Below are 18,858 nucleotides of genomic sequence, written 5' to 3' on the forward strand. Positions count from 1 at the left end.
TTCTACGCTCAAAGGTGGTTCAGGTTGATGGGTTTATGTGGAAGTGAAACGTAGTTTTTGTTTAAATATAAGAAATATGTGATCGTATAATTATTTCAAAGGCAGATTAAACTGTCTTGATTGATGTGTGAGTGATTAGATAAATCAATTTTTTTTTTTAAATATGTAATTCAAAATTCCTAAAACATAAAATGTAATCAAATGTCATTTCTTTCAACTATATCTAATGTTTTAACCTACAAAAAATTCCAATAATTATGCTACCATGGCATAGACAGAAACAACTTACTCGTACGAATCAAGGGATCGAACAATAAATCTTTGAAAAAGTTATGAATAATAAAAATTATATTCCACATAACTAAATATGAGAATAGAACATCCGAAGCATATGAACCAATGCTCTACCATTATTGAAGCACACAAGACAAGCTTGACAATGACCACCACCATGCAACATATTCCCCAACTATATAACTCCATGATAGTTCTTCCTACAAGAACCCACCTCAAACTCAACCTCATTTCTCCATGGCTCAATCCATCCTCACCGAAATCGAGTCACTAACGCACGCCTTAAGGCTCTTAGAAGCCTTCCATGCCTTCGACTCAGATAACGACGGTTCGATCGACGCTCAAGAGCTAAACGGGATCATGGGATCACTTGGGTACAACCTAAGTGGACAAGATATCAATGACATGATGCAGAAGGGAGACACAAACAAAGATGGGCTACTGAATATATCGGAGTTTCTTGATTTGAACGTGCAAAACTTGGGTTTCGGTGATTTCGGAAGTGCACTGAAAAGTGGTTTGCAAGAACTGAAGTTGAAAGAGGATGATTTGGTGTCAGGGGAAGAGCTGTGTGAAGTCATAGAGAATGTGGGGATTGAATTGTCTTTGGATGATTGTGAAGATATTGTGGCATCAATAGGTGGAGATGGGCATGGGACAATAAGTTTTCAAGATTTGGAATTGATTGTGAATGCACTTGTTTGAAATTTACCAGTGGCTTTTTTAATTTACATGTAATGTAAAATAAGTACAAATAATCCAGTCTGTGGTTGGTGTTGTCCTCTTTTAATTAATATCTTATGAAAAACAACATTTGATTAACTTCTATAATTTTTTTAATTAAATTTCATGTATTTTATTTCTTTTATCTTTGGCTCTTTATGGAAAATAATAAAATACAATACACTTACTTTTGCATTCCTTTCACTCCATGGAGGCACCTGTACCAATCTCCTCACACATCAATACTTGTATTTTCTCTGAAGCTAATGATGCCCGGTAAGCTTTTTCATATAATTAATGTTCATAGAGGCGATTTACATTGGAGTTATAATATGTCAAGTATAACATATTTCAAATAATTATGATTTTTTACAAAATGAAAATTTTAAAATACGTTGTGCAATTACGAGTTTCTATATTAATAATACGATAAAATATCGTTTATATATGATCATGATAAGAGTAGAAGACGTGGTTAATTTTTGTTTATCTCGGGATCAAACTTCATGGTTATGAGATATATTTTTCAAGTTTATCTTGTGTGTGAAGATATTAATGGTACGTAGAGCATTGATTCTTTCCTTGGATCTTTATCCTTTATTTTCCTCTCTTTATAAGGAAGCATCGATTCTATTCTTTTATTCCTTTTCTTTATTAAAGAAATAGAGTATTGATTCTTATGCATGTTATTTTCTCAACTTTAATCAGTGGGAATCGAATCTTGAATATTGCAGGTGTTTTCTCGAAGAATTTTCGTTATCTGAACAACGGATTCTTATGTCTATATATAGATATCCGTGCATGAAAGCTCTTACATCGCAAACCATGGCTCAGTCCTACAACAAACAAATCAAGCCGTTCAAGCATGCCTTAAGTCTCATCAAAGAATTCCATGCTGCCGATTCCGACCAGAATGGATCTATCAATGCTCAAGAACTTGAAAAAATCAGAGGATTACCTCTGACGAAAGTGGCGAATATCAGGGCCACATTGCGCAGAAACGGGGAACTAAGCATCTCAAAGTTTCTTGATCTGTGCGTTGACAAATTCGGGCCTAGTGATGAATTTGGAAAAGCACTTAAAAGTGCTATATCGCGTATGAACTCGGGAAGGGATGCTTTGACAGGGGAAGACCTGCGTAACGCTATGGTCGGAGAAGGGATTCAGTTCTCTTCCTCTGATTCTGAAGAACTCGTGGCATCGATTACTAATTTTGGGACTCAAGCTGTTATAAGTTTCAAGGATTTGGAACTTGTGGTGAATGCCCTTGTTTGATGCAAAATCTGCTTGCATTTTTATCTATAATATATACTATATAAAGTGATGTAATGATGAGAAATAAGAAGTTTATTTTGGTGTATGTTGTTATTCTGTCTTTTGTAATGCGTTTGATTGCATTGGATAATTTGAATTTGTTTAGCTATACTCATACTTGAAACACAATGTTTTATTTATACATGTTAAAACAAATTTGGTTTAAATTAGGGAAAGTTAATTCAAAGATTAATCTACTCGAGCCTAGGAATTTCATTCTTTTTTTTCCTATGTAGTTTTCATTAAATCTATAAGCAAGATCAGTTTTAAAAATAATACAATCAATGGAAAAAGAAAAAAGGGGGAAAAAATAACGTTTGAATGAGCTCGGGCCTTCATAAAAGCCCATTGGGCTTTAGGCAACACAAATTGGCCCATATTATTCCATTTTGGTGGACTCGAATAGCTACATGCTTATTAGAACGGACGAAATCGTCTGTTACATTTGTACTCAAGTTATGATATACTTTACTCAAACAAACTTCGTTTACAAAAATTATTAAAAAGTAATTGCACTAAATACCATGCATGAAGACAATAAAATAAATCAGTAAAATTGCAATTAATTTGTAAGTTCGATAACTTTAAGGGTCAAATTGCAAATTCGGAAAATTTTGGGGATTTAATTCGAATTTTTGAGGAACACTTGGGTTAAATCAGTAAATTTCGAGGCTATGAGAATTGAATTTGGGTCTAATAAGTTTAAAATTTTTGAATTTTATGTTGCGAGGAACTTACACAATGGAATTAGGAACACCAAGAACTTATGGGTAAATGTGGAATTTCCGAAATTTAGGACAAACTGGATAATTTTGAGGAAATAATGAATTAATGCTACAATTTTAAGGAATTTGGGGGACTAGTTTAGCAGTAAGTGAGAATTGAATGGTTTAAATGATAGGGATTTTCGATGATTTAAGCTCGAAGGGATCATTAGAACCTTGAAGTATCTGGGTTATAATATTATAAGAAATGGTAATCAAGGGGATTGTAAGATGAATCGACATTGGGCTCGAAAAAGTTAAGCGCTAGTGAATTAATGTTGCGGCAAATTTAAAATTCAGGGTGATAACGATTTGAGGTAAAGTTGATTGGTTAGCTAAGTTATAAGAATAGACATTGAGTTAGCGAAATTTTTTTTGGGAACTTAAGTTGATGTGTCATAAGTTTTAGTCATGATTGTAATAGTTAAGCTTGTACTTTTGTTGGAATTTGATCTTTCTAGAAGGTTGGGTATGGTTGATGATTTGGTTATTTGATAGACGACGCATGTAAGAATTGAGGTAGACACCTTGTCTTGGGAAATTTTTGTAAATTATTAAGAAACTTGGGAGTAAGTGAATATGTGTGTTGGAATTATGTTATCCAAAACTATTTGGGCTGAGTAAGGGTGAATTTCAAATTTATGGGGACATTTGTTCATACGGAATTTTTGGGTGAAATAAAAACAAAAGGGAATTAGTGGTGTTCAACATGAGTTATCAATGAAGAAATATTAAGATTTTTATTGAGTAAGAAATCTACAAGCTTGATATGGGGATTCTAGAATTCTATGGTTTATAAGTGAATTTGATTTATTAGAGTTAGTCTAAAGCTAATATGGATAACTTATTAAGTTTTATATGCTAGGATTAATTAAGCATTGAGGATACTTAAGAATGCGACATTTGTTTCAATGAGGAAGACTCAAGTGTCTTAGGCTTTAACTATATTGTAATCGTGAATAAAATAGTTTAAGCTTGTGATTGATGCTAGAAGGTTTTTCTTATTTAAGGAAGGATCGATATTATATATTTTGGGGTTTTACGGATTTATGTTACTCGAAATTAAAGGTTGGCAACAATTTTATATTTGGGATGTACTCGTAAATAGCTAAGTTATGTAAGTTTGTATCGTAAGGTAAATATTCGATTCAAGGATTGTAGGCAAATATTAACATATGAGGATTAAGATAAGATTTAACTTTTAAGTGTATTGCTGAGGATGTAAGTTGATCAGTAACCGTTGGTGCTAAGACCTCTTAGGTTGGACTGCATAAATGCGTGTGTAATAGTTCGATGAGCATTACAGATATAGTATAAAGAAGGTAAGATATGATAAGTTTGAACCTCCATTTCTAATATTGGGAATGACGAGAAAAGTCAGAATTCGAGGTCGTAATAAAGTAAACTAAGTTACCATAAGTCGTTTTAAGTTGCGATTCGCAAACGTGGTTTTGGTTGGCAATCTAATTAAGATTGAATTGACGTAAGGACAACATAAGACTTAATTTTATTCAGAGTAGCGCAGCGGTAGCGTGGATCGTTGGAATACTCTACTAAGAATCTAAATTTTGGATTATCGAGGATAAGCGAATTTCGGGGACGAAATTCAAATTAAGGGGGATAGATTGTGACGTCCCGAAAATTTGAGTTCCACATGAACCACCTGCATGCAAGTTATTAAATTCCTTATGTATTGTATTAAATGGTTTTAATGCATGGTTATTTCATTAATTTGGGTTTTAATTCATGATTTATGAATTTTCATTATTTTTAAATTATAATATGTTTAATTGATCCACGTTAAAACGTTTTCCTTGAGTTTTATGTTTCAGGCGATTATTCGAGACGGGATCGAGGAAATGAGACCGGCGACGATTTAGGTGATTTTAAAATGGGGCATTTTATTTCAAGTCAAGAAAATGACATTTAAACGATTTATTAAGTTTTATCATTTTTAAAGCCTAATTTAATTTATTAGGCGATTTTAAGATTTTAAGCTTTTCAAAAATACTAATTTGATTAGTTGGGGATTTTAAATATTAAAAATTTGACACTTGTGCATTTTATTTTAAATTAGGGGTGCTACTTAATTAGTGGGGGATTAGTATTTTATTTAGCATGTTAATTAGTTATTAGTATTTTCATTGACCTAATTAACTCATAATTAACTCCCCTAATTATCTCCCTAATCAATACACAAAACCCCCTACACGTTTCTACACCCCACACACACACTCTCACACTCACACACACACTTTGCATTCTCTTTTCTTTTGAAAAGACCTAGGGTTCTAAAGCAAGAGCAGCAGCCGCCCCTCCTCTAAATAATTCCAGCAAATTTAATGAGTTTTATTTCAAGAAATCGTGCCACGTTCATCCCGGTTCAGCCCTCGCATCCATCTCGCTTCGGTATCGTCATTTCGGTAACGTTTATCATCAAAGACACGTATATTCTGTTCTTTCTGCATCGATCTCGTCATATTATGTGTTGTGTTATTTTATGCGTAAAAATATATGTGTGACGTTCGTCAATTTGAGCAGAAAACGATTCGGATCAGTTTTGAATTAATTTTAGATCTAAAATCACGTTTTTATTGTCTTTTTAAATACTGCGACTTTTCAGGTCGTGATTCTGAGAAAACTTTAAACGTAAAAATTGTAGAACTTTTTGATACCTTCGATTTGACAGTAAATTCAAAATATTTGGATAAAATTGAGTGAGTTATGGTGTTTTTCGTGGGGCTGTTCAAACTGCGTTTTCAGAAAATTATGATATTGATGTGTTCTTGAAGTTTTAATGTTGCAGGCTTCGTTGGGGATCGACGGGTGACCGTTGCTGCATAAAGGTATACTGGTAATGATATTGGGAGTATTATCGAGGTTTTGCTTCATGTCGATAGGCACTGGATTAATTATAAGTCGTAGGAAACGATTCGGTGTCAATTGTCACGTTTTTGAATGATATGTGTCGTAAGGTGAACATCGTTGCTTTGGGAGTCTATACGAATGTGTTTTGATGTTATGGCAAGCTAGGATGGGTCTCGAGGTGTCCACTCATGATCCGTACAATCGAGTCTAGAATGATAAGCATTGCATGTATTGAATTTTCGTGAGTTTACTTGTCCCGTAGGTACACGGATCCACACACGGACCCTAGCACGGGGTTCGTGTCCACCTTTCCTTTTGAGTCTTCTCACCCGAGTCTACACGAACCCCTACACGGAGGTAGGCACGGGGTCCGTGTCTTGCATAATTTGGGGAAAATATTTTAGCATGCTTTGAGGTTTGATGTCATGGTTTAGTGCAAGGATTATCAAGGTCGTGTCATGGGAAATTTTAGAATGTCCTAAGTAGTGGTCGAACTCGAGAGTAAGTATGATTTCTACGTTAAGTTATGCACGTTAAGTATGCAAATTCATGTTAGTATGTGCAGCAACGGCCCCAGTCGAAGTCCAACGAATCCCTCAACGCCAAGTAAGTATGTCGACGTGCAAAAGAAAATATTTTAAGTTTTTGAAGTATGCTAATTGTCTCGTGACCAAATTATGAATGGGTTTGGAAGTCGGAGAACGTGGCCGAGGACCTCTCCACCCCGTTAAATTATGAACGGGTTAGATCGTGGTTGGAAAGCGTTAAATTATGAATGGGGACCAACCAACCCGTTAAATTATGAACGGGGATCTCATGTATGTGGCAGTGGATACGTCACTGTCAGCCCAGTACTGTGGTTTGTCTGATCAGGCGTTTATTATGTATGGGTCACTTGCTTTGAAACATCCTCTACGCAAAATGATGAAGCCATGTATGTTTAAGTATGTTCAAGTATGCAAGAATGTTTAAGAAAAGTTTATGGCACGTCTAAGTAAGTATGTACGTATGTTCAAGTTTTATCTTGCAAGTTCAAGTTTAAAGTATGTATGTCTTATTTTAAAGTTGCATGTGGTTTTATTACGTAGTACTCGTTATTTCCAGTTTATACGTGTTGAGTCTTTAGACTCACTAGACTTGATCGATGCAGGTGAGTATGTTGATGAGGAGACAGGAGGTGGCGACCAAGGGGCAGGCTTGGACTGAGCGGGAGGCTAACCCGAGGACCGCAAAGTTTATGTTTGTACGCAAATATTAATTTTAATCTGATTTCTTATTTCGAGGGAAATACTTTGAGCACACCTTTCGTGAGAAAACCTTTTTTAAGCTATTTTGAGCAACCATGTCTTATGGGGGACTTGGTTGACTTATTTTATGGCAGACATTGAAAGCATTTTTACATTCAAGAAAATTTTTAATTTTTCCGCAAATTTTGAGTACGAAAAGTACGGTACGTTACAGGAATTTTATTTGTTTTATGTATGGTCTTAAATTAGATAAATATATTTGATGATATGGTAAAAATATTATCAAATCCTTAAATATATTTTTCATATATTACTGAATATTACTTGGATATGCACATATTTAGTTTTCATGTATAATAAAATTTCATTTTAACTAAGAGCTTCTAACCCTAATCAGGGTACCCCTTTTATGTACAATTATCTATGTTAATCTTGTATTTTTTCTCTCAAATATTATATTGATTTCAGCGTCGGAGTGGCTTTGCCTCCAAGCAGAGTCATCTCACCTGTTTTTTTTGATACACGGTTATGTAATTTGGATGGTTCAATTCTTATGTTTTTGGACGGTTCAATTCGATTCCATTGAAGAAATCAGTTAGTGATAATCGGTTCAAGATATTTTAATGGATGTGATTTTTTTTTCTTCACATCAATGGTTATGTATGTGAAAAACGAAATATAAACTCATGGTTTGTTTTCTATCCAGTTGAATTAAGTAGGAAAACAAAAAATACAACGTCCTTTACAAAATCTTTGGTGAAGGAACCAAAACATTTCACTCTGTTGTCGTGTCTTTTTTTTTTTATCAAGAACTCTGCCGTTGTGCTTTATATACGTCTCCTCGCCGCCAAGCGCACACACTGCTCTTTAACAATTCACTGTTAGAGTTTTTCAACAAAATCATGTTTCTACACTTCTATGAACATGATAAACAATATGCGAAAGCAGATCGAGCATTACCTCCGGTCATCAAATAATTTGCAAGTTTTCGGTTTTCTTTCGATTGAAGTCTTCTAAAAACTCCATTTCAATTGTAAGTTTGTCAAAAATTGAGGCTTATGACCGTTGTCATTTCCTACATGTTTATTCTTCTTTTGATATGAGCCATTTTTCTTACATTCTCCCACTTGGCCCATACATATCTCATTTACCATATGAAAAACAAAACACATGAATCATGACGATATGTGCTCTAAAAGCGAGTATGATATTTTTTCAAATAAAAAAGCGAGTATCATTTTCCATGTATTACAATGCATTATGTATCTCAATATGTACAACATAATAAATAAACCTTATGTTTATTGGAGGTCTAACTTAATTGATATTTCTCGAATCAATGAATGTGTGTACAACAAATATGTGAAAATATCACATCAAAGTTTCATTAATTTGTTTTTACAACAAAATTACAAAAGGAACTAAGTCTCGTTCTTTTTGTATGATCTTTAAATTTCAACAGTGACATGTCTTTTGTCAAAGGATCTGCAATTGTCAATTCAGTACTAATGTGCCTGATAATTAATTTCTTATATTTAACACGTTCTCATATGGCTAAATACTTAATGTCGATGTGATTGCTTCGAATTATACTTTGTTATTTTTAGCCATAAAACAGCATGTTGGAACATTTCATGTTCGCAATCTTGATTTTGATGTTAACAAAACTTGTTATTTTGTTTCTAATGAATTTACCTAAGTGCTCAGAAAGCTGAAACTGATCAAGTTTCGAACTGATCAGTTATCGAGCCAAAACTGAAGCCATTGAGACGCAAACTGAAAGTATCAACTGATTGTCCGAACTGAAAAGTTCCAACTAAAATACCAAAGATCCGTTCAACTGATTGTTCAGCTGATAGGTAGTTCAACAGAAGACCTTCAGAAGTCCGGTCAGCTGATGAAGTGCTAACTGATGAAGAGCTCAACTGATGAAAATCCCAGCTGACCAGTTCAACTGAACCAGTGAAATCAGTTCAGCTGACGAGCCAACTGATTTCAGCATACCAATTCAAGACCAATTCAACTGACCAGTTCTGAGCATCAGTTAGGGGCCGATCAGTTTGCAGAATACGACAAGCTTATCTAAGTGGAATCAAGCTGTGGACATTAAGGAAAAGCAATTGTCCAGTCAAAGGACAATAATGGACGTTGCAGCAGAGTTTAAATTCAATATGTTCCAAAATGGTTGTCAAAAAGTACACGAAAAATTTCGAGGAACAGATTCAACTGCAAGGTACATATTTGCTGAGTCTTGTTGTACGGTCATGAAGCTTCTATAAATACAAGATCAAGATCATCAAAAAACATGTGTGAAAATCAAGAGAGAAGGGCACGCTCAACACTTATCAGCTTACAAGAAGCAATCCGCCCGTATTCGAGGGAACACTTCAACATGTTATGAGCTTAGATTAGAAGCACAATTCCCTGAGTGTGTGAGCACACTTTCATGTTGTATTCATAGATCGGTTCTCACACACTCACATACCAATCACTCACATGTACAGAGAGTAGAGCTTATTGATAAGTTGAGTGAGTCTTGCATAAAGGCGTTAAACTTTTGTGTATAATTTTTAACACACAGACGTTTAACAAGTGTTGGCTGGAAGATGTTGCCTTCTGTCTAGGCTGGGAGTTTAGTTAGGCAGTGGTGTAAGGCTCTAGCTGATTGGGTTTGTACAAGGCTTTGTATAAATCAAATTCTTCTAGTGGATCCTACCCGAGGTGGTAGAAAGGGTGACGTACAAGCAATTGAAGTCTCCGAATATCCATTAACATATCTTGTGTACTTAATTGTTTAACTATTGTTTTCAAACTGATTTGATCAGTTCGAGCTGTTATCAGTTCAGTTCTCACCATAACTGAACTGATATATGCAAGAACTGATTCCCCTTATTTCAGTTATTTAGTTGACACAAGTTAAAAGGATCTCAAATTAGTCGGATTTCTTAACGAAAGATTATTTCGAATGTCTCCCGCTTGGTTTAAAAACCAAACTCGATTTAATTTATCGGTGTTTACATTCTTAGAACACGAGCTATTGAAGTTCATGGAGAATATTGTGTTTGAAGCACCCTCGCAGGTGTTAGAACCGATTCTTCACCGCAGCTGAATTGTCACAATATATTCTTAATGGCCTAGATATAGAATCCATAATTTTAAGCCTCAAAATAGAACTCTTCAACCATACACCATGTGAGGTTGCCTCAAAACAAGCTACAAACTCAGCTTCCATAGGGAAAGTAGTAGTCGATGTCTTCTTTGCACTCCTCCAAGATACAGCTCCACTAGCTACGTGAAAATATATCATGAAGTGGATTTTCGTGAATCAATGCAATCATCGTAGTCTGAATTAGAGTAGCAAATTAATTCCAAATTCTCAGTTCGTCTTAACATAAGCATATAATCTTTGGTCCCTTGAAGGTACCTCATCACTTTCTTTGCAGCTTTCTAGTGCTCTAAACCTGGATTACTCTAATATCTTCCCAACAACAAATGCAATGTCAGGTCTAGTGCAAACCTGAGCATACATCAAGCTTCCTACAACAGAAGCATAATGAATGTTTTTAATTTGTTCCCGCTTTAAATCATCTTTGGACATTGGCTTAAATTGAACTTATCTCCTTTCACAATGGAAGCTATACTTGATGAACAATCTTTCATTCGATATCTCTCTAAAACTTTGATGATATAGGTTTCTTGAGACAGACCTAGAATACCTCGAATATGGTCTCTATTTATCTTAATTCCAATGACATAGGATGTATCACCTATATCCTTTGTATCAAAATTTTTAGAGAGAAATTGTTTCACCTCATATAACAAACCCTTGTCATTGGTTGCAAATAATATATCATCCACATATAGAATAGGAAAATAAATCTTACTCTCACTGACCTTTTGGTATATACATTGATCAATGATATTCTCTACGAATCCGAATTAAAAGATAACGTCATGAGATTTCAAGTACCATTGATGGGAAGCTTGTTTCAATCCATATATAGATTTCTTAAGCTTACATACCAAGTGCTCACCATTACTAGAGAAGAATCTTTCAGGTTGTTTAATGAAACGTCTGCTCTTTTTATTGCTTAAAAGTACTAAATTTTTTTATTTTTTTAAAACCTCACTTAGCATCGGCCGAACCATAAAATATTTTAAAGCATAAAATCGTCAAACATTTTACCAACCTAAAAACATTATTTGAAAAGTATAGCCCATACTATAACCTCTCAAAAATCTCTCATAACATAAATAAAAGACGTAAAAATATCTTTAACATTACTTAAAATCATAAATAATAACTAGTGCGGAAAACTAGCGTCGGTCCTCGGGTTATGTGCACCTTCAGTACAGTCAAGTCAACCATCAAGACCTCCATTATCATATTCATAATCAATATAACCTGCATCAATCACACCTAGTGAGTCTAAAGACTCAACACGTCATATTCTTGATAACGAGTAATACGTAATACAGTTAACATATAACAGTGAAAAATACTTGTACTTAAAATATCGTTTTCATGAAGATGCATAAACTTCAAACATGAATATTTTCGTAAAATACTTTTTCATAACATGCAACACATAAACCTTAACATTTTCCTTATCATGACATAAAAACATTTTAACATGATCATAAACTTCTTTTTTTTTTCCTTTGTTGAATTCTGATCGTTAATTGTGACTTTCCTCAAACCTCAAAAGTCGATGGATCCATCTACATGTAACCACAGTACTGGGCGGCGGGGGACACCAGCAACACTCTCACCAGTCAACTGGGCCCTAGCCTATCATGATCGAATAGAAATACGATCGTCGGGTCTCCCTCTGGGGCCTTCTCCCCTCATGATATTCACATTCTTACCTCAAACCTCATGTCCTCATAACCTCATATTCGCAATAATGGAAACACGATCGTCGGGCTCCCACTGGGACCATCACCCTCACGACATCGCCATTATTAACGAATTAGTCACAATCACTTCACTTCCTTCAACATTTTTCATTCACATCACTTTATAAAAATCATGAATAACATTACATTTTTTATTTTTGAAACCAAGCATGCAACATGTATTTTAAATGTCCTTTTTAAATCATAAAAATTCCTTAGACATAAAAAAATCATAATTTAATCATTGATACATCATAAACATTTAAAAATAATCCTAATATCATAAAAACAACATTTAGGGTACTGCCATGACGTTTACTAATTTCTAGGTGTAAAAAGACCGCTTTACCCCCGGACTTAACATTTTACGTTTCTCGACTTTTCCTTGATTTCTTGTTTCTAACATGTCCCAAATAATTATTTAAGCCTACATGAATTTTGTCATATTTTTATTTGGTTTAAATCGATGACTTTTAATTTATTCTTTAAATATGACATATTAATGAATTTTAATCCTGAATTAAACCAAACCTTAACATAAAATTCTCAAATTAAAAACTTAGACTTATAATAACTATTTAAGCTTAAACATAATTTTTCATAATTTTATAAAGCATAAACTAGGCTTTTCAATTAACTCGTTAATTAGCGTTGCATGCGGCGATCAAATCCAGAATAAATCCAAAACTCAATATCTTGATCCCAAATTTTATACATAGCATTTTTAATATTTATTATACCCTTCCAAGTCACGATCCACCCCCGTGGACCCATGGATTCATTTTTAGTCTTTTAATTTTCGTTTTTGACCCTTAATCGAACGCACCGAGCCATCTCCTAACTTACTCGAGCCACGCCGAGCCACCTTGAGCAAAAACCTAGCCAACCCATCTAGGGACCCTACTGACCAAGCCCAGCCCAAAGAACATGACCCTAACCCGCTCAAAACTTGCTGCCCCTCAACCCAATGTACATGCATGTGTACGTGTGTAGTGTTTTGGCACACTAGGTCTCCTCCTCCTTCTAGGACCCTACTAGCTGTTAACCACTTGACCCAACCTGACCCTAACCTTCCTCGACCATGCCTAGACCCAGCCCAGACCAACCCAGCCCCTGGACGCGAGCAGCGAACCCCCTGAACAAGACAACAGCCTCCTCGCCTATCTTGCTGCCACCACTCACGTTTCCCACGTTTTTGCTGCTAGGGCCCCAACCACCGAGCCCACCCTTGAACCATCCTCCCAAGCACTATCCTAGGACCCTAAGGTCACCCCCTAGCCCAGCAAGAAGTCCACAGACAGGGCCACGTAACCCTGGACAAGCGCTGAACCCTGCACGATACATGTTGCACTTTTCGGGTATGAGTCCTTGATAGATAGGACTCCTCCCAGCCCACTTATTTCGAACCCTAGCAAGATTAAGACCCTACCCTTGACTCCCCCACGGCCCTGGCTAGCCCTGGAATCAATCCAAGACCAAGCTAAGACATCAAGACCCAAAGCCGAACTCTTCTGCTCTCGTGACAGGAATTCATACCAGCATGAGTGTTTTCGTTTGTAGCGTCTGATTGTGATATCCTAAGGCTCTAAAATCATGTAAAACGTTGCTTGATCATAGCATATATCATGGCAGCCCTTCCATAATACAAATACATGCTTTTGGTAAACAAAACTCAAGTTTAGAATCCATGTGCATGCAACTTCGAAAATAATCATCATGGTTCTTAATTTTTCATTCAAAATATGCAATAAATCATAATATGGTGTGATGATGAGTAAAAGGAGAATATGGCGTGCCTTTGTATTTTATACGCACGAAAAACTGTTGACGACGAAGAACGGGACGCAACCTTGGCTTTGTTTTTTCTTGAACCTTGCGACTTTTCCTTTCTAAAGTTGTGAGTGTGTTGCCGTGATATAAGAGTGGTTGGGAGAAAGTTTTCAAAAATTAAAAGTGGTCGTGTGTGTGTCGTGACTTTAATGTGATGGAGAGAGTTTGAATTGGTAGAAAGTGTGTGGCCGTGTGAATGTGGGTGGGGGAAAGGGTTTTGTTATTTTAAATACTCATATAATTATTAATCAAGGCTTAGGCCTAATAAGCCCTCAAATTAGTCCCAATTATCTTTGATTAAACAATAAAAATTATTTTGTTTAATAGCCGGGTTGCCAAAACTTTTGCATTTTTGTTGAAAAATCAACACCGATAAAATTTACATCTTGGCGTATAAAACCACCTCAAAACCCCTTATTTTAAAAAATAATAAAAAGCAACACCCTTAATTTAAAAAGTTAAAAACAATTAACCAATAAAAAATTTTTCTATCTTTCAGCCCTCGGTCTCCGTTCCTCGATCGCAACTCGAATAGCCTTTAAAAAGACATTTTAATGCAACAATGAAGAAAAATATATTTTAAACATGCAAATATGCACAACATAATTAATTTATGCAATTAAAACATTTAATTAAAATACAAGAAAATTTAATAATTCAAATGCACGTGGTTCGCGTGGACCTTTAAATTTTCGGGGCGTTACAATCTTCTTCCCTTAAATTGAATTTCGTCCTCAAAATTCGCTTATCCTCGATAATCAAAGTTTAGACTTAGTTCTAGTATCCCAAAAATCCACGCTTCCGCTGCGCTACTCTGATAAAACTTAAGTTCTAAGATGTTCTTACGTCTGCTTGATCCCAAATAAATTTTCTTCTAAATCCTTATTTGCAAATTCGCACTTAAAATGTCCCATGATAACTTAGTGCTATACTATTATAACCTCAAATTTCAACTTTTCTTAAAATTCCCAATATAAAAATATGGATGACCATACATATCATATATTGTTTTCTTTATTTTATACCCAAAATGTTCGTCGACTTATCAAATTACAATCTTAAAATCCCAAACACATCCGCTAACGCTCAGATTTTTTTTAAGCCTAACATCGATTCATTCTAAAAACCCTTGATTAACATTCCTTATAACACTATATCCATGATATTCCAAGTTTTCAAATATTCTTAAAAAGTTTAAATCATCAAAATTCTTATCAACTAACCCATTCAATTCTCACTTTTTGATAAACTATTCCTCCAAATTCCGTAATAATTGCAAAACAAATTCTTAATTTCCTCAAAAATTATCTTAATTGGTCCTTAATTTCAAAAATCCTACGGTTAACCCATAAGTTCTTATCATTCTTAATTTCCTTATACTGGTTTCCCATAACATAATTTCAAAAATTTTAAACTTATTTTATAACTTATGAGTAATTCCAAAAAATTAATTCAACTAGTAACCACGGATCATAAATATTTTCTTAGAAACTCTACGTGTCCCAAAGCATTCATAATATTCACGATTAACTTATAGCCCAAAAAGTAGAACATCGATACTAAAACCCAAAAATCAACATAGTACAATTCCACCACAAAGCCAACATGCGTTGAAATCAAATAATTTCTTATTTCATATCGTATCACGTATAAAAATTCTAAAGCATGTAAGTCATATATTATCATGAAGCTATTAAACATGTGACGTGAACATATAATTCATGTACTTATGCAGGTAACATCATAAAATCATATAAAGCATGTAAAAACTTACAAATTTGAGGCTTGACGACTGATCTTTCCGGCGCTGATGGTGGCTGATAAGTGCAATTTATTGTACTTTTATTACTTGTTTTTAACTTGGAATTTTGTTATTCTTGAGCATGTTTTATGTGATTTGTTGTTGTTTTTGTTGTTGTAGTTTGGAAGCTTAGAATGAGAATTTGGAGTAGTAAAGTATTGAATTGGAAAGTGCAAAAGATAAAATGGCCGAAGCATTACCGCACCCGCGGTAGCATATGGACCGCACCCACGGTCAATGAAGTTAGAAATTAAAAGATTTCCCCGAAGCAGTACCATACCGTGGTGCCATCCATACCACACCCGCGGTCACTGAATTTCGAGAATGAAAGTTTCCCCGAAACTGCAGCGCACCCGTGGTCTGTGTTGTAGCGCACCCACGGTCCTTCGCAAAACAGACTCCGAAAAATCTGTAACTTTGTGGACTGCGAATAAAAGTCTATGAAAATGGTGTGCTGCGTGCGGAGGCTTGTCTGGACTATAAAAAGGAATCTTTTACTTACCATCTAGGTTATAGCAGTGCTAAGGAAGGAGTGGAGGCTGCTGAAGAAAGATTGAAGATCAAGTTCATCAAGTTCTTGAGAATTCTTTTGCACAAATCCGGGGACGGAATCAGCACTTCAACATCTTGTTCTAAATCTTCTTTCTTTTATTTTTCATTTTATATGTCTTGTTTTCAAACCATGTTTTATTGTTTTGTTTTTTTTATTATGAACTAATTTTTATTTCTAGAGGAATTATGGAACAAAACTAGAAACCATGTGTTGAGATTTATGAATTATGCTATATAAGTTTTCCTTATTGTTCATTTGTATTTTTCCAATCTTAATGCTTTCATTTTACTGACCATATCTTGAATGATTCTTTTGTTTATAATTTATCACTTGGAAAAGGGAATTTATAAACAAGAAAGGAAAAAATACATTGATGGTATTTATATAGTTCGGGAGGACATATATTGCTATTGAAGCCGTTAAAAGAAGTTATTGTTTAATGTGTTATTTAATTATAGATTGTTGACGGGGACGTTACAATCCTTTGTTAGATAATTAGTATCTACTTAGCACTCGGGAGAAGGAGTAGATAATTATAGAATTCTTGGCTAATGAATAAGAAAGACATTTATAATATAGCTACAAAAAATAACACATGGTGGATAGTTGAGTGAAATCGGACCTCTAGACCTTTTATTCCATTGTTGTTTACTACTATTTGGTACTATAATTAAATTTATTTTCAATCTAGTTATTGGTGCAAACAAATCTTTCAATTGATTATTCTAAATAAAGTCGAGAATATTTCAATTACAAGCATTAATATAAGTTTAGAAATACATTCCTCGTGGGATCGACGCTTATACTCAAAATTACATTTTACTATAATTTGACGTCGTGCACTTGAGAGCAATCAAGAAAACACGCAACAAGTTTTTGGTGCCGTTGCCGGGGAGTGTTTATTTTAAATTTATATTAGTATTGTTACCAATTAGTCTTGATTTTAATTTAGAGCTGTTTTTATTGTATTACATTAAACATTGATTTGTTTTTTGTCTTTGTTCGACAGTGCATGCGAAGATCGCAAAATCTTGACTTGCTTATCTTGGATCCTGAGATCGAAAGAACCGTAAGAAGATTAAGAAAGGCAAGAAGAGAAGAGTTTCAAGCAATGGCTGACAACAGAGATAATTAAAATCCACCCCCTGCAATACCCATCAGAGATCATTTTAGGCCGGTACTACATGCTCATTATTCGGGCATAGCACGAGGGACTATAAATGCAAACAACTTTGAGCTCAAGCCTGCATTGATAAACATGGTTCAACAGAATCAGTTTGGGGGAACCGCTACTGCAGATCCTCATCTACATCTAAGAACATTCCTTGAAATCACTGACACGGTAAAAATAAATGGTGTTTCTGATGATATAATTCGATTGCGCGTGTTTCCTTTTTCTCTTAGGGACCAAGAAAGAGGATGGCTCCAATCGCTTCCTTTGGGGAGTATCACTACATGGCAGAAGTTAGCAACCAAGTTTCTTGCTAAATATTTTCCACCTGCGAAGTCTGCACAGTTGAAAATTGAGATAAGTACTTTTAGGCAGACTGACTTTGAGCAATTATATGAGGCATGGGAATGGTATAAGGAGTTGTTGAGGAGGTGTCCAAACCATGGTTTTGAATATTGGGTACAGATTGAATTGTTTTACAATGGTTTGAATGGACAAACAAGAGGCACTGTGGATGCAGCAGCTGGTGGCACGATATTTGCAAAATCACCTGATCAAACATATGATTTGCTTGAACAGATGACCATTAACAATTATCAGTGGCCGTCTGAAAGGTCAGGAGTAAAGAAGCAAGCTGGAATTTATGCCATAGATCCTATTACATCACTCACCGCTCAAGTTTCAGCTTTAACAACTCAAATTGCAGCAATGAATAAGGCTAGTATATCAGAGTTTGAAAATGCATCGGTTGTTACTGAAGAACCACATATTCCTGATGAAGCTCATTATATCAACAATAGGAATTTTGGTGGCTACGGAGGATATCGAGGTAACCCTCCCTCTAACATTTATCATCATGGTTTGAGAAATCATGAGAATTTTTCATATGCTAATAATAAGAATGTGTTGAATCCTCCACCGGGGTTCAATACATCAAAGGGGGAAGGAAAACCTTCACTTGAGGACCTAGTTGGGACATTTGTTGCTGAATCTAGTAAAAGGATGGCTAGGACTGAATCTCGTCTTGATGGCATGGAAACTTGTGGGGACCCGGGCTCTAACTCTTTTCTTTGGGATTTAATGGATCATTAATATAAAAAGTGGGTCAAATTTTCGCTTTTCAACATTAAATCTAATGTATATAAACAAAAATAAATTCTTTATTTAAATTATAAACATAAGGTACAATATGTCTTGTTCCATCCATTCTCAACAACTAGTAATAAAATATAGTACATATCAAAGGTACAACTACTAGTTCTTCTGCTATGCCCGAGATCACCACGCTATGTCCATCTCTCATCCTCTACGTGACCCAGATCCTGTCCCACCTGTTGTTATGCACACATACAGACATAACAACAGCCGGAAACTCCGGTGAGAACAAATCCCAG

At 35.1% G+C, this 18,858-nt stretch overlaps 2 protein-coding genes across 2 annotated transcripts; both read left to right on the forward strand.

The window, feature by feature from the left end:
* The first annotated feature begins 489 nt into the window (after window positions 1-489).
* LOC140837483 (probable calcium-binding protein CML29) lies at window positions 490-1,116 on the forward strand. The gene has a single exon (XM_073203654.1). It carries the CDS (start codon window positions 532-534, stop codon window positions 997-999), a length of 468 nt encoding a protein of 155 aa, XP_073059755.1. The 5' UTR covers window positions 490-531; the 3' UTR covers window positions 1,000-1,116.
* Window positions 1,117-1,157: 41 nt separating this feature from the next.
* On the forward strand, window positions 1,158-2,377 carry LOC140837482 (uncharacterized). The gene is made up of 2 exons (XM_073203653.1): window positions 1,158-1,293; window positions 1,752-2,377. Exons 1-2 carry the CDS (start codon window positions 1,226-1,228, stop codon window positions 2,290-2,292), a joined length of 609 nt encoding a protein of 202 aa, XP_073059754.1. The 5' UTR covers window positions 1,158-1,225; the 3' UTR covers window positions 2,293-2,377.
* The last annotated feature ends 16,481 nt before the right edge of the window (window positions 2,378-18,858 follow it).

This window comes from Primulina eburnea, chromosome 7 (genome assembly GCF_022965805.1).
Source record: "Primulina eburnea isolate SZY01 chromosome 7, ASM2296580v1, whole genome shotgun sequence".
Taxonomy (NCBI): Eukaryota; Viridiplantae; Streptophyta; class Magnoliopsida; order Lamiales; family Gesneriaceae; genus Primulina; species Primulina eburnea.

What these genes read in the sequence shown, in the direction of transcription:
- LOC140837483 (XM_073203654.1), top strand. Translation starts at nt 532, where the DNA reads ATGGCTCAATCCATCCTCACCGAAATCGAGTCACTAACGCACGCCTTA.
- LOC140837482 (XM_073203653.1), top strand. Translation starts at nt 1,226, where the DNA reads ATGGAGGCACCTGTACCAATCTCCTCACACATCAATACTTGTATTTTC. An exon ending in TCTGAAGCTAATGATGCCCG is followed by an intron (nt 1,294 to 1,751) that starts GTAAGCTTTTTC and finishes TGAATATTGCAG; the next exon opens with GTGTTTTCTCGAAGAATTTT.